The sequence below is a fragment of the Odocoileus virginianus genome, chromosome 15, assembly GCF_023699985.2.
Source record: "Odocoileus virginianus isolate 20LAN1187 ecotype Illinois chromosome 15, Ovbor_1.2, whole genome shotgun sequence".
NCBI classification, from domain to species: Eukaryota; Metazoa; Chordata; class Mammalia; order Artiodactyla; family Cervidae; genus Odocoileus; species Odocoileus virginianus.
In genome coordinates, this window is record NC_069688.1 from 57,942,174 (window position 1) to 57,956,544 (window position 14,371).

Sequence of the window (14,371 nt, forward strand, 5' to 3'; positions counted from 1 at the left end):
TTTTCTCTGTAGTTATGATGGTTTATATCAGCCCCATTCCCAAGCTAAAAATAGCTGAGTAATATAATTACTGCCACCATTACTTTATTCCAGCTCCTTATGTGCAGAATGAGAGATTTTAACTACAGTTCACTCTGGTAGCATTTCACAGGAAATTTCAATGAAGGGGCTGAAAGAAAATAGTTACCCAAGGAGCCTTAGGCTTGAAGAGAAATCTCTCTTTATGAAGTGTTTCTAAAGGAAATGTGTGAGGAGCAACTTGGAGGATGAGACTGTTTTCTTCTATGACCACATGAATATCTTTCAGAAACAGTATAAATTCGCGAAAGAAGGAGGAGACTGACGTTTTCCATGATGAAAGAGACTAAATACAAATTTCCAATCTTAGGAAATTCACCCAAGAGGAACTGAATAGTGATAGTATGTTTCAGATCTTTTCTGACTCAGACAAGCCCATGTTGATCCAAAGTTACGGTGAATTTGACACGGCGCTTTGCCATGTTACACTCAGTCCTGGTTGCTGAAGAATAGCACTGTATACACTGTATACACCCACGACACTCTGACCGTTGCACACACCCAAATAAAGCAAATGAACACATATGTGCCAAGTCTTAGCGTACAGGGCTTTTTTCAAATACCAGACTAAAGAAAGCCTTTGTGACTGTGATTCCAAACTGCAGTATATAAAATGAAAGTGAATGATTGTTTAAAAACTCTTATTCTAAGTTAACCCCAAAGAAATTCTGATCCTCTAGGTTTGGGGTAGAGTGCTTAAATCTATGTATGTAGAAAATACCTGTAGTGATTCTTGTGCAGACATTATAAGGATCACATTTCAACCAAGGTTGAGGAGAGACCTGGCACCATCATTTTCTTGGTTTTAATTGAATAAACCTCTACTCTGGTGAGACTCACACTACTTCAATCTTTTCATTGGCAGAGTGGAAAGGAGCGATTGAAGAACTAGGTTCATACAAGATAAAAATTGTATGTCAATTCTGTTTTTGGCAGTTACACGGCTACTGTCAAATTGTAATTCCAGAGCCAAAGCGAAAGGCCTGGGTCCAAGCTCCAAGAAAAGATGATACATGGGAAGAACTGTGTTTGATTTCATGAACACCAGTTAGTTCCACCACGTCTGCGTCTTTGGAGTGCGGTGATGAGGGGAGGGCCCTGGACATCCACGCATGCTTAGGGCACATTGCTCAGCCTGTATCCCCAAATCACATCACCATTCTCATCCCTGCCCTCAGCAGCACCCTGAACTCCAAAAGAGAGATCTAACCAATCTTCCAGGTGGTGCTAGTGGTCAAGAACCTGCCTGCCAGTGCAGGAGATGTAAGAGACGCAGGTTCCATCCCTGGGTTGGGAATATCCCCTGGAGGAAGGCACGTCAATCCACTCTGGTATTCTTGCCTGGAGATTCCCATGGACAGAGAATCCTGGCAGGCCATAATCCATAGTGTCGCGCAGAGTCAGACACGATGAAGCAACCAATCTTCATCAAAGTTTATTCTGTGCTTTGTTTTCTCTGGCCCTTGATGACGATATCATGTGTGTGTGTTAGTCGCTCAGTCCTGTCCTTCTCTTTGTGACCCTATGGACTGGAGTGAGTTGCCATTCCCTTCTCTAGGAGATCTTCTGGACCCAGGGATTGAACACAGGTCTCCTGCACTGGCAGACAGATTCTTTCCCATCTGAGCCACCGGAGAAGCCCAACAATGTCATAAGCTTATCGAATGAATCAGCTCTTTCCAGGACTAACACAATGCATTGCAGGGCTTCCATGCATTCTTCCTTTCTTGTCGTATTTACTCCACCCTGAATAAGTGTTGCAGTCCATGGGGCTGTAGAGAGTCAGACATGACTGAGCGACTGAACAGCAGCAAAGTGGTTAACGCTGAGAATCTCAGGCCTCTTAAAAGAATAATATTGCAAAATAATTAACCTCCAACTAAAATAAATTAATTTTAAAAAAGAATAATGGAGTATATGTTTGGACTCAGAAGACAGCTAGAAATTCCTAGAATCATAGGGTTAGTCATGCTAGCCAACTTTATCCTCATCTACTCACTACCTGCCTTTACCCTCAGTTTTTCCTCCTCCCCCAAAGCCTTCCAGTGGCCAGGCACTGCATTCACTGCCCTCCCCTCCCCACACTGGCTCAAGCTTCATTAGCCTGAGGAAAGGCACCTTTATTTAAGCAATAGATCTCTTACTATTAACACAAATTTAAGAAAACAGGAAGCAGGTAAGCTTGAGAATTCTGTAGGATATAAATCAAGGTGAAAGGAAGTGTGGAAATGGGGGTGTTAAATATGGAAGTTGAGGAAAACATACTCTAGTCTAAAATAATCTGCCTCTTCTCACTTTTCTGCCCTCACAAGGCCATAAATGGCTTCAAAACCAAGAAGGGGAAGAAGGCAGCTCTAGTGGCAAAGGAGATAAAGACACAATCCCAGATTTTTTTAATTGAATCATTTTATTTTTTAATGCAACAATTGTTCTTGTTAAGTATAAATTCTCACTAGACTTATTTATTAGCCAAATTCTAAATGTGGCCATAAAAACACATGGTACCAAATTGGGAAAAAAGTACTAAAAAGCTTCCTATACTTAGTGGAGAGAATGGTCTTTATTATTAAGGACAGAAAGGAAATAAGCTTGACCAAAACGACCTTTCTAGCGTGAAATCAGTAGAAAATGAGTGAGGATTTTTACATAATGAGCACCCTGAAAGCCATCATTTCACAGCACTTAGCTCATTTGTGCAGTAACCTACTATTCTTTTCTTCTTAGTAAACAAAAAACAAACAAAAATGTGGAAAGCTCTCACTGCAGTTAGCATCAGGACTCTGTTCTGCGTCTGTCTCTGTGACTGCTGGTAGAATTAAGCACATCTCCGCTGTTATTTTCTTTAAAACAATATGATAGTTAAAGGAAAGCTAACTAATTATTCTATCTTTATAACAGGATGGCTAATCCGTAGAAACCATCACCAGAATATAATGTCTCAGCTTTCGAATAGCCATTGGTATATTGCAAACCCATTCCTGACCACTTCACTATGTTTCAAAGCCAGAATCTCATCTCAGTAGCCAGATATGGCTGGTAATATCTATGTTCATCTACAGTCTCTAGCATTAAAATACTTTAGCCAGACAGTTCACAATTATTTATCATGTTTTTCACGCAAAAGCATTATGTTAAACATTGGGTCAGTCAAAAAGTTCACATGGGTGTTTTGCAACATCTTACAGAAAAACCCAAATGAACGTTTTAGGCAACCTAACTTATAAAATTCCAGCAAGCCTAACTTTTAGATATAAAAAGGAATGTTTTAAAATAGATGAAAATTATAACTCCCTGCTATGGACTTGTGATTCCCTAAACCCCAGGTAACTGTATGTGGAGGCTGAGCGTATGGGGACGTAATAAAGGTTAAATCAGGTCATAAGGGTGAAGTCCTAAGCTTACAGAATCATAGGAGCTTTCAGAAGAGAAACCAGAGGGCACTCTCTTTCCAACATGTGAGGGCATGTGAGGACAGCAAGAAGGCAGCCGTCTACAAGACACAAAACAAGCTCTCACCAGAAGCTGAGTCAGGTGCTACTTTGACCTTTGACTTCCCAGCCTACTGAATTTTGAGAGATAAATGTTTATTGTTTAGTTCTCCGGTCTGCTATTTGATTACAGTAGCCTGAGCTTACAAAGCATTCTCATTAGTCACCATGCCTGTCACTCTATCTCGGGACACAACACCCACCTTCTGCCATACATTTTATCCTCTTTCCTTAATTTATTCTTATTCTCAGCACATATTTTCATTTAACTTAAAGGTATTTAAATTTTATTCTATTTATTTTGTCTTCCCCCAGTAAGGATGCAAGCTCCATAAGGGCAGGGATTTTTTTTTTTTTTCTGCTTTATTCACTGCCATATCTCCAACACCTGGAAAAGAGCCTTATCTTCTTGTTCTTTGAGCAGTAACCTTTAAAATGCTGGAGAATATTGAACTCAGCCTAGAAACTCAGAAAAGACAAACAACAGTATATAAATGAAGAGCCAAACAAATTAACAAATTAAATTACGTATTAATTAAAATTAGAACAAGAAAGGATTTAAACTTGGTGTAAAGGACTGTGTAAAAGTAGTGTTGCAGCAAAAAGTAGCTTTATTAAACTTCTGTAAATTGACATACAACACTTTACAATTTTAGGCTGAAATTTTGTAAGAATAAATTACAAAGAATATTGAATCCAGTAATTGTCAACTCATAATACACTGTAGGTCAGTCTAAGCAAGCAAAATGTACTATTTGCTCTTCAATAAGTACTTTGAAATAATAGAAATCCATTTAAGCACAGTAATATTTCAGTTTATTTTCCATGTAAATCGATTGCTATATGCTGAGTCATTGCAAAGGATTATTTAAAAAGTAATTAAATGTATTGAAACATAAAAATATAAGTGTGGCATATTAGATGATATGATTTGTAACTAAAAATCTCTATATTGTGCAAGCCTCACTAAACTCCCTATTGAAAAATTGGCAACAAAATCACCATAAAAAGGATAGTCTATGTTGAAGTAGATGATCATCCCACAGAATGTAGAACATGCATTTCCAGTCATATGTATATTCAAAAACATATTAACATATTTGGGTAAACACTAACTGTCAAACATCATCCATTCAGGGTATTAATACATTAACATTTTCATTAAAAAAGAGAGATCGCTTTTCTCATTATATTACCCATTTACACAGTAGAGATCTGTCAAATTACTGCAAAGTAATTCAAGTTAGACTTTTAACACTAGAATCATACAATTGGGGGCAAATAATCTTTAAAATGAAAGACAAATGGTAAATTAAGGACATTCAATCTGTATAAATGTAATATTAACAGTCTTTTCCTAGTTACTTGCTTTATGGTTAATTTGTATATTGTATGTCCCTCTGTTAAGTCCTTAACACTCTTATAGGTCAGTTTTAATTTTTCCCTATTTTATTTTACCATAATAAGTAATATATAAGTAGTTTATCATATACAAAAATAAATAATCTCATAAAAATAGTTCAACATGATTAGAAACATTCTAGCATCAGGACCTTACTGTAGTTCTTCTATTATCAATATCTGTTTTGAAATAAACATGTATATTTTAGGAGGATCTTGTGCATGTGAAACTTATATTGAGTTACTGGGCTTTCAAGACTTAATTCCAGGGCGTTCCTTCTGGTCTACAGTCACTGTGACCTAGCATGCAGAATAAGCCTTAGAACAAAGGGTTTATGGTACCTTTGTTTTGATATTCTTTTACTCTGAAAATAATAATATTTGATAAAAGTTATGACTTTTAAGTTTTATCCATTAAATATCTACTATAAACACTGAAGTGCATTCAAGTACATCTTTTCAAGCAATTATATGCTAGCTTCAATAAAAAATAGAAACTATCCATTAATTAACTGTAATGATTTTTATTCCATCTACAGTCCATAATCTCTAACAAATTAGAAAATGTCTACAGTGCATAAATTTAATCATAGGCCAAAGTTGCATAGAAATACATCAATTTGTGTGCCCGTGACCAATGGATTAGAGACGGTGACTGTTGCCACCATCCACAACTGGAATAATTTAACCAGGCAAAGCAGAGTGAAATTCCTCTTTTTAAGGAAAGTTTACTTTCAACTATTACTTCCACCTTTTCTTGGAACAGTATTTGATGGGAAGGAAAATTGGCTTCACTCATTTCAATTCCAAATTAGTGATGAAGGGATTGAGGCTTCCTGTGGGACAAAAACTATCTTTGCATTTCATGTCAATCAAAATTAACATAGCTAAATAGGTTATAAAATTTTGAAATATTTAGTATTCCTCTTTTACATTGTCTGCTTAGAGTTTAATGGTAAAAACAAGGGCCATACGAATGTTTGTTATACATTTGCTAGGGACCATTACATCACTTGGCAGATATTAGAATTTTCTCTTACAGATGACCAGAAAAACACCTAAATGACCTAAAATTAAACCCTTTTCATTTTGTTTGCAAACTCTTTCTCAAACACTTCAAAGTACTTGGCTTTTTGTTAACTGGTACTTTCTAGAACAGCTAAAATGCCTTAAGATTAAAGCATGTATCTATACCTATTTTTCAAAGTGATATTTTTATAGGTAAATCAAGTTGCTAGATAAACATATGAAACTATGTGATTTGAAATATATGTATAAACATGAAAACAGTAACTTATATAAGTCAGCCTAGCCTGTGGTTTTACTTGTCAATTACTCTGTTGATTTAGTGGGTTTACAGATAAGCATTTATCTAAGTCTTCTCTAACAAAAGAAAAAAGTAAAGCATTCCCTGGAGATCTATCTATCTTAGACAGATAAATGTATTATATTATATTGACTATCTCTCTGAAATAGGAAAGTCTCCAACTACTGTAGCTAATCCTACATTGGACTAGCACAAAGTTATTCTGCTATTGATACTTTCTCATCTATAAATCATATTTGTAAAAAAAAAAACATAAAATGTGCAACTTCCAAACTTCCCAAAACTTAAGATGAAAATAGAGACTTTTATGGGGTGGGGATGTGCAAACTAGGGCTAAGGCCTGAAGATCCTAAACATTTTTAATAGTCACAACAAAACCAAAGTCAAGAACTTGATTTTACTGGGATACTAGTGATGTAAAAACATTCCTGAAGACTTCCAGGCATGGAAAGATATGAAGAAGAATGGTTTCCAATTTTTCATTTGTTTTGTTTGACTTACTTTCTATGAATTTCATATCATATTACATGAATATTTCATGGCTTATTGATATTTAATGGCTTTTTTGGTAGTGGAATATGGCACACTTGATAAGTTGTTTCTTTGTATTACACATATGATCCTGCATTTTTACAAATGACTTGCAAATGTTCTAAATCTCCTATGATAGGAGAAAATACTTCTCACCTTTACAAATCAACCTATAACAAAACTAAATTAACACAAAATATTGTGGTATTAAAAAAAGGAAAAAAATTCATGTTTATCTTTCAGTACACTAAAACTAAACGCATATTGATTTTTATAAAATAAGTATACAATAACCTACAAAGTGAATTTACTTACTGACAAAGATTAGATAAAATTGTTGGCAAACCTTGAGCAGGGGCTATGCAGTTACAAAGTCACACACATGTCAGAAAAGCCATTTGTAGGCTCCACACAATGAAAAAGTTTGTGCAAAACGCTTGACTATGACCTTTTCAGGGAAGCTGCTAAAGAAAAGACCCGTACTGCAGCAAAAGAGTCTCAGACTTCACCGGGGTCACTGAGGATGCTCAAATTCTGAAATAGAAGAGGAAGAAATTAGCACTTGCTACTTGTTTTCTTGTTTAGTTGCTAAGTGCCGTCTGACTCTTTCGTGACCCCCATGGACTGCAGCTGGCCAGGCTCCTCTGTCTATGGAATTGTCCAGGCAAGAATACTGGGTTTGGGGTTTGGGGGGGGGTGTGTGTGTGTGTGTGTGTGCATGCACGCGCGCTCAGGCACTCAGTCATGTCTGACTTTTTGCGACGGCACAGGTTGTAACCTGCCAGGCTCCTCTGTCCGTGCATTTTTTAGGCAAGAATGCTGGAGTGGGTTGCCTTTTCCTCCTCCAGGGGCTCTCCCCGACCCAGGGATTGAACCTGCGTCTCCTGTGGCTCTTGCATTGGCAGGCGGGTTCTTCACCACTGAGCCACCTGGGAAGCCCCACTTGCTACTTAAAGTTGATAACCGCAGGTAAAAGAATATTAGAAACTGAAGCCAGCTGTCTAGTCAGACTAAGAAAATGGATATTCTCCGAGGCATCAGAGTATTGAAGTTTATAGCTCCAAGTGCCAGGTAAGACTGTTGACTCAAACTGGCTCTACCACTTACCAATGGTACAACTTCCCCGAACCTCAGTTTCTTCATTTCTAACAATAGGTTAAATAATAGTATCTACTTTATAAGCTTGTGGTGAGTTTAGTGAAGAAATATAAGTAAAGCTCTTAGCATAGTTTTGGAACATGAGCACTCAATGAATATTCATAAGATATAATATTTAGTAGTAGTAGTAGTAGAAATAATAATTATTTCTACTTTAATTTTTAAATTTTTATTACTTTGTAAATGCATACTGTTCTGGTTGCATGCAATGAGGATGACCCAGGAAGACAATAAATGCTGTTACAGGAATAAGGAAAGGCAAAACAATTCAAGATAAAAAAACAAAAATTGTGGGAAATCAAATTTCTAGGAATAGTTCTAAAATTAACCATACAGCCCAGTATTAGAAGATAACTTTGACACTTCACACCCTGTGAGTCCTCGGTTCTGTAAATAGTATTTCCAAAAATGGCAATATGAGCTTAGACTAAAGGGTATCAGAGCAGTTAAAAGCTATTTGGTTACATTTCGAGTTTTTGTATTTGACAGAGGTAGATTCCAACTTCCAGGATAGTGGATCCTGGAAGATGCATTTATTTTATAATCAAGCAGTTTGTACTTTATAGGTGATCACCAGATCCTTTAAACAGTGATATTGCTGGAAACTCCAAATTCTAAACAATGTTCATGCGTTGTCCAAAAAAGGAATGAAAAAATTTATTTGCTTGTAGCAGAGGACTCTGAGGAGGGGACACATTTTAATAGACTTTCAGATGCAAATGGGACAATAGTCTAATATAAAAATCACAAAACCCTTGATTCTACATTCCTATTTTCTTATGATTCTGGCACACCAACTTGTTCAACTCACCTTATTTAGATGCATGTTACTTATTGCAGCAGACACTGATTCAAAAAAAATTGGTTTCTCTGAATCTAGGTTTCCACAGTATTTCATTGCTTTTATCAAGGAAGCTATAAGAAAGCACAAGTGATATAAGGATTCACGGAGCAGCAGAAGGATCAGGTCCAGTGTTAGTCAAGGGTACTCCCTTACCTGTGCAATGGACCAAAGACACATCCACATTCTTGTTCTTACAGTCCATGTAAACCTGCAAGAATTAAAATAATACACTCATAATTAATTCAGGATAGCTGACAGGAAAAAATAAGAAGCTCAGAAGGGAGAACTTCTCGTTTAAAAAAAAAAAATGATGTTGTATCACCAGGGGGTGGCACCATAACACAATCAGGCATACTCTGACTCACTTCTAAAAGAGATGGTCTTAGCGAAGGAAGCTAAATGCCAGCAAGGCATTCACCTTTCATGTAACTCAGTTTTGCTGCTTACATTCTCTGCTTTATTTAATAAAAATAAACACATCACCTTTCCCTCCTCCTAAGAATAATATAAAATTGTTTTCAACTGCCTTATTGGAAGTCAAGGACCCATTTGTGAAAATGATGAAATCTGCTTACTTTAATGTTTTGATATTTATTTATATATTCACGGTGTCTCTAAACTCCATCCATGGATGGTAAATTGAAAACCTCACTACAATCAAAGTCAAGTTTGATCCCCACCTTCCATTTTTATGGTCTATTAAGATGAGAGATCCTAACTAATTTTCTTGGCATATTGCAGGGTCCTGCCTTCTTTAAGTCCTAGAAATTCTCAAGTAGTAGCAACTTAAGCAAACAAATACTTAAAATCCAGATCCTAGAACTAGTTATCCAGCTAAGATGTGGACCCAGAATTTGTCTATCTTTAAAGTCTATGTTCTTAACACATATCATAATTTACTGTAATCATAATGAAATAAACAGTGATAAGGAAACTAAAAGTGGCAAACTAATATAAAACAGCTGGTTGTATGTATAGAGAAGCACAAATGTCATTTCCTTCAAATTTATGCATCAGTTGATTTATTCCTTCATTCTATTGTGTAGCATTTTTAAACAAGACAAGATTTTTAAATTTTCTTTCTTAGCATTCCCAGTATTTAGGTTATTTGAATTCCTCTGAACTTTCAACCTTAGATCTTAAACTCAGTGGGAATAGTTAACCACTTCCTCATATTTACTAACTCTAAATCTTGATTTGCAGTATCTAGAGAAAGTAGCTAATAAATACTGGGGTATATTCAAAAACAAAGTTTAAATACATTTGGATAACAAATATACATAATGGCTTTCCCCAGTAAAAGTACAATCCTAGTCTAGTGTTTCTCAAAACACGAACCTTGGACAATAAACAACCTATGTCGTTTATCATCCATAAACAATCTATGCTGTTTAAAATGAAGATTCCTGGGCCAGGACTAGGATTCAGAAATCTGTATTTTTTTGTCCTTCCATTTTTATTGAGTTATAATTGGCATAAAGCACTGTATAAGTTTAAGGTGTACAGCATAAGGATTTGACTTGCATACAACCTGAAATGATGACCATGATAAGTTTAGTGAATATTGGTCATTTCATATAGACACAAAATTAAACAAATAGAAAAAAGATATTTTTCTTTGTCATGAGAACTCTCAGGATTTATTCTCTTAAGAGGATTCCAATTGGAATTGGAATGCAAAGTAGGAAGTCAAGATATACTCAGAATAACAGGCAAGTTTGGCCTTGGAGTACAAAATGAAGCAGGGCAAAGAATAACAGAGTTTTATTAGGAGAACACTATGGTCACAGCAAACACCCTTTTCCAAAAACTGAAGAAAAGACTCTACATATGGACATCACCAGATGGTCAATACTGAAATAAGACTGATTATGTTCTTTGCAGTCAAAGTTGGAGAAGCTCTGTATAGTAGGCAAAAACAAGACTTGCAGTTGTGACTGTGGCTCAGATCGTGAGCTCCTTATTGCAAAATTCAGGCTTAAATTGAAGAAAGTAGGGAAAATCACTAGGCCATTCAGGAATGACCTAAATCAAATTCCTTATTGTTATATAGAGAAGGTGACTAGTAGATTCAAGGGATAAGATCTGGTAGATGGAATGCCTGAAGAACTATCGATAGAAGTTCATTACATTGTACAGGAGGCATGACCAAAACAATCCCAAAGAAAAGTGAATGCAAGAAGGACATAAGCAGAAACACTCAGCTGTGTATGTGTCTGGTAGTGAAAGCAAAACCAGATGCTATAAAGAACAATACTGTATAGGAAACTGGAATGTTAGGTCCATGGATCAAGGTAAATTGGATATTGTCAAGCAGGAAATGGCAAGAGTGAACATCAGTCTCTTAGGAATCAGTGAACTAAAATGGACAGGAATGGCTGAATTTAATTCAGATGATCAGGCCCGAGCATGAGACAAGTGCTCGGGCCTGATGCACTGGGAAGACCCAGAGGGATGGGGTGGAGAGGGAGGTGGGAGGGGGGACCGGGATGGGGAATACATGTAAATCCATGGCTAATTCATTTCAATGTATGACAAAAACTACTGTAATGATGTAAAGTAATTAGCCTCCAACTAATAAAAATAAATGGGAAAAAAATAAAAAATAATAATAATAATTCAGATGATCAATATATCTACTACTGTTGGCAAGATTCTCATATAAGAAGTGAAGTAGCCCTCATAATAAAAGAGTTCAAAATTCAGTATTTGGGTGCAATCTCAAAAATGACAGAAAGATCTCAGTTTGTTTCCAAAGCAAACCATTCAACATCACAATAAATCAAGCCTATACCCCAACCACCAATGCCGAAGAAGTTGAAGTTGACTGGTATTATGAAGACCTAAAAGATCTTCTAGAACTAACACAAAAAAGATGTCCTTTTCATCATAGGGGACTGGAATGCAAAAGTAGGGTGTCAAGAGATACCTGGACTAACTGGCAAGTTTGGCCTTGGAGTACAAACTGAAGCAGGGCAAAGGCTAACAGAGTTTTGCCAACAGAACATATTGGTCATAGCAAACATCCTTTTCCAACAACACAAGAGATAACTCTACACATGGACATTACCAAATGGTCAATACTAAATCAGATCGATTACATTCTTTGAAGCCAAAGATGGAGAAACTATAGAGTCAGAAAAAACAAGACTGTGGCTCAGATCATCAGCTTCTTATAGCAAAATTCAGGCTTAAACTAAAGAAAGTGAAGAAAACCTATAGGCCATTCAGGAATGACCTAAATAAAATCCCTTATGATTATACAGTGGAGGTGATGAATACATTCAAGGGATTAGATCTGAGAGAGCGCCTGAAGAAGTATGGACAGAGGTCCATAACACTGTATAGGATGTAATTGACCAAAACCATCCCAAAGAAAAAGAAATGCAAGGAAGGCAAAGTGGGTGTCTGAGGATGCTTTACAAATAGCTGAGGAAAGAAGAGAAGTGAAAAGTAAGGGAGAAAGGGAAAGATATACCCAACTGAATGCAATTCCAGAGAATAGCAAGGAGAGACAAGAAGGCTTTTCTCAATGAACAATGAAAAGAGAGAAAAACAATAGAATGGGAAAGACTAGAGGTCCATATAGTCAAAGCTATGGTCTTCCCAGTAGTCATGTACAGGTATACATAGCTTGAAATTCAGCATTTAGAAAACTAAGATCATGTCATCTGGTCTGATCACTTCATTGAAAATAGAAGGGGAAAAAGTAGAAGCAATGACATTTTATTTTCTTGGATTTCAAAATCACTGCAGACGGTGACTGCAGCCATGAAATTAAAAGATGCTAGCTAGCTCCTTGGAAGGAAAGTTATGACAAACTTAGACAAGGTATTCAAAGCAAAGACATCACTGCCAGCAAAGGTCTGTAGAGTCAAAGGTATGGCTTTTCCAGTTGTCAGGTACAGATGTGAGAGTTGGACCATAAAGAAGGCTGAGAGCCAAGGAATTGATGGTCTCGAATCGTGATGCTGTGGAAGACTCTTGGGAGTCCCGTGGACAGCAAAGTGATCAGACCAGTCAATCCTATAGGAAATCAACGTTGAATAGTCATTGGAAAGACTGTTGCTGAAGCATACTTTAGCCACCTGATGTGAAGAGCTGACTCATTGGAAAAGACTCTGATGCTGGAAAAGATTAAAGGCAAGAGGAGAAGGGGGTGGCAGAGGATGGGATGGTTTCATAGTATCACCAACTAAATGACATGAATTTGAGCAAACTTTGGGCGATAGAGGAAGGCAGAGGAGCCTGGTCTACTGCAGTCCATGGGGTTGCAAAGAGTTGGACATGACTGAGCAACTGGAAAATAACAACAAATACTTTTCAAAATGATCACTATAGGTTACCATCAGAAGATTACATCTTAAATAAGCTCCCAACGTGATCCTTCTAAAAACTGGTTTAACAGTGCTCTTCCAGACCTTGGCAGCACAGTAAGTAAAAGTGTGGAACATAGAAGCCCTCCAGTGATGAGGGACTATCTGTTTTCAGTCTAGATTCAGATGCAAGAAAAGAACTGAGGTTGAACCCTATGCCAAGTTATGAGAAGTTTTTGTGGTGAACAACAATATGAAAGTATCAGTCAGTCAGTCAGTTCAGTCGCTCACTTACGTCCAACTCTTTGTGACCCCATGAACCTCAGCAAGCCAGGCCTCTCTGTCGATAGCCAACTCCTGGAGTTTACTCAAACCAATGTCCACTGAGTTGGTGATGCAATCCAACCATGTCATCCTCTGTTGTCCCCTTCTCCTCCTGCCTTCAATCTTTCCCAGCATCAGGGTCTTTTCAAATGAGCCAGTTCTTCGCATCAGGTGGCCAAAATATTGGAGTTTCAGCTTCAGCATCATTCTTTCCAATGAATATTCAGGACTTATTTCCTTTAGGATGGACTGGTTGGATCTCCTTGCAGTCCAAGGGACTCTCAAGAGTCTTCTCCAACACCATAGTTCAAAAGCATCAATTTTTCGGTGCTCAGCTTTCCTTATAGTCCAACTCTCACATCCATACATGACCACTGGAAAAACATAGCTTGACTAGATGGACCTTTGTTGGCAAATCAATGTCTCTGCTTTTCAATATGCTGTCTAGGATGACCATAACTTTCCTTCCAAGGAGGAAGCATCTTTAATTTCATGGCTGCAATCACCACCTGAAGTGATTTTGGAGCCCCCCAAAATTAAGTCAGCCACTGTTTCCACTGTTTCCCCATCTATTTCCCATGAAGTGATGGGACTGGATGCCATGATCTTAGTTTTCTGAATGTTGAGCTTTAAGCAAACCTTTTCACTCTCCTCTTTCACTTTCAAGAGGCTCTTTAGTTCTTCTTCACTTTTTTCCATAAGGGTGGTGTCATCTGCATATCTGAGGTTATTGATATTTCTTCCAGCAATCTTCATTCCAGCTTGTGCTTCTTCCAGCCCAGTGCTTCTCATGATGTACTCTGCCTATAAGTTAAATAAGCAGTGTGACAATATACAGCTTTGACATACTCCTTTTCCTATTTGGAACCAGTCTGTTGTTCCATGTGCAGTTCTAACTGTTGCT

General features: G+C 37.2%; 1 protein-coding gene across 1 annotated transcript in view; it reads right to left on the minus strand.

Annotated features, from left to right (window-relative positions):
* Nucleotides 1-6,578: 6,578 nt before the first annotated feature.
* The window catches only part of SLC26A7 (solute carrier family 26 member 7), a 135,149-nt gene continuing 127,356 nt past the window's right edge, over nucleotides 6,579-14,371 (minus strand). The window contains exons 16-18 of the mRNA XM_020870031.2: nucleotides 8,981-9,035; nucleotides 8,795-8,898; nucleotides 6,579-7,359 (exon numbers count right to left, since the gene is read on the minus strand). Coding sequence (XP_020725690.2) covers nucleotides 7,324-7,359; nucleotides 8,795-8,898; nucleotides 8,981-9,035 — 195 coding nt within the window. The 3' untranslated portion in view covers nucleotides 6,579-7,323. The remainder of the gene's footprint in view (nucleotides 7,360-8,794; nucleotides 8,899-8,980; nucleotides 9,036-14,371) is intronic.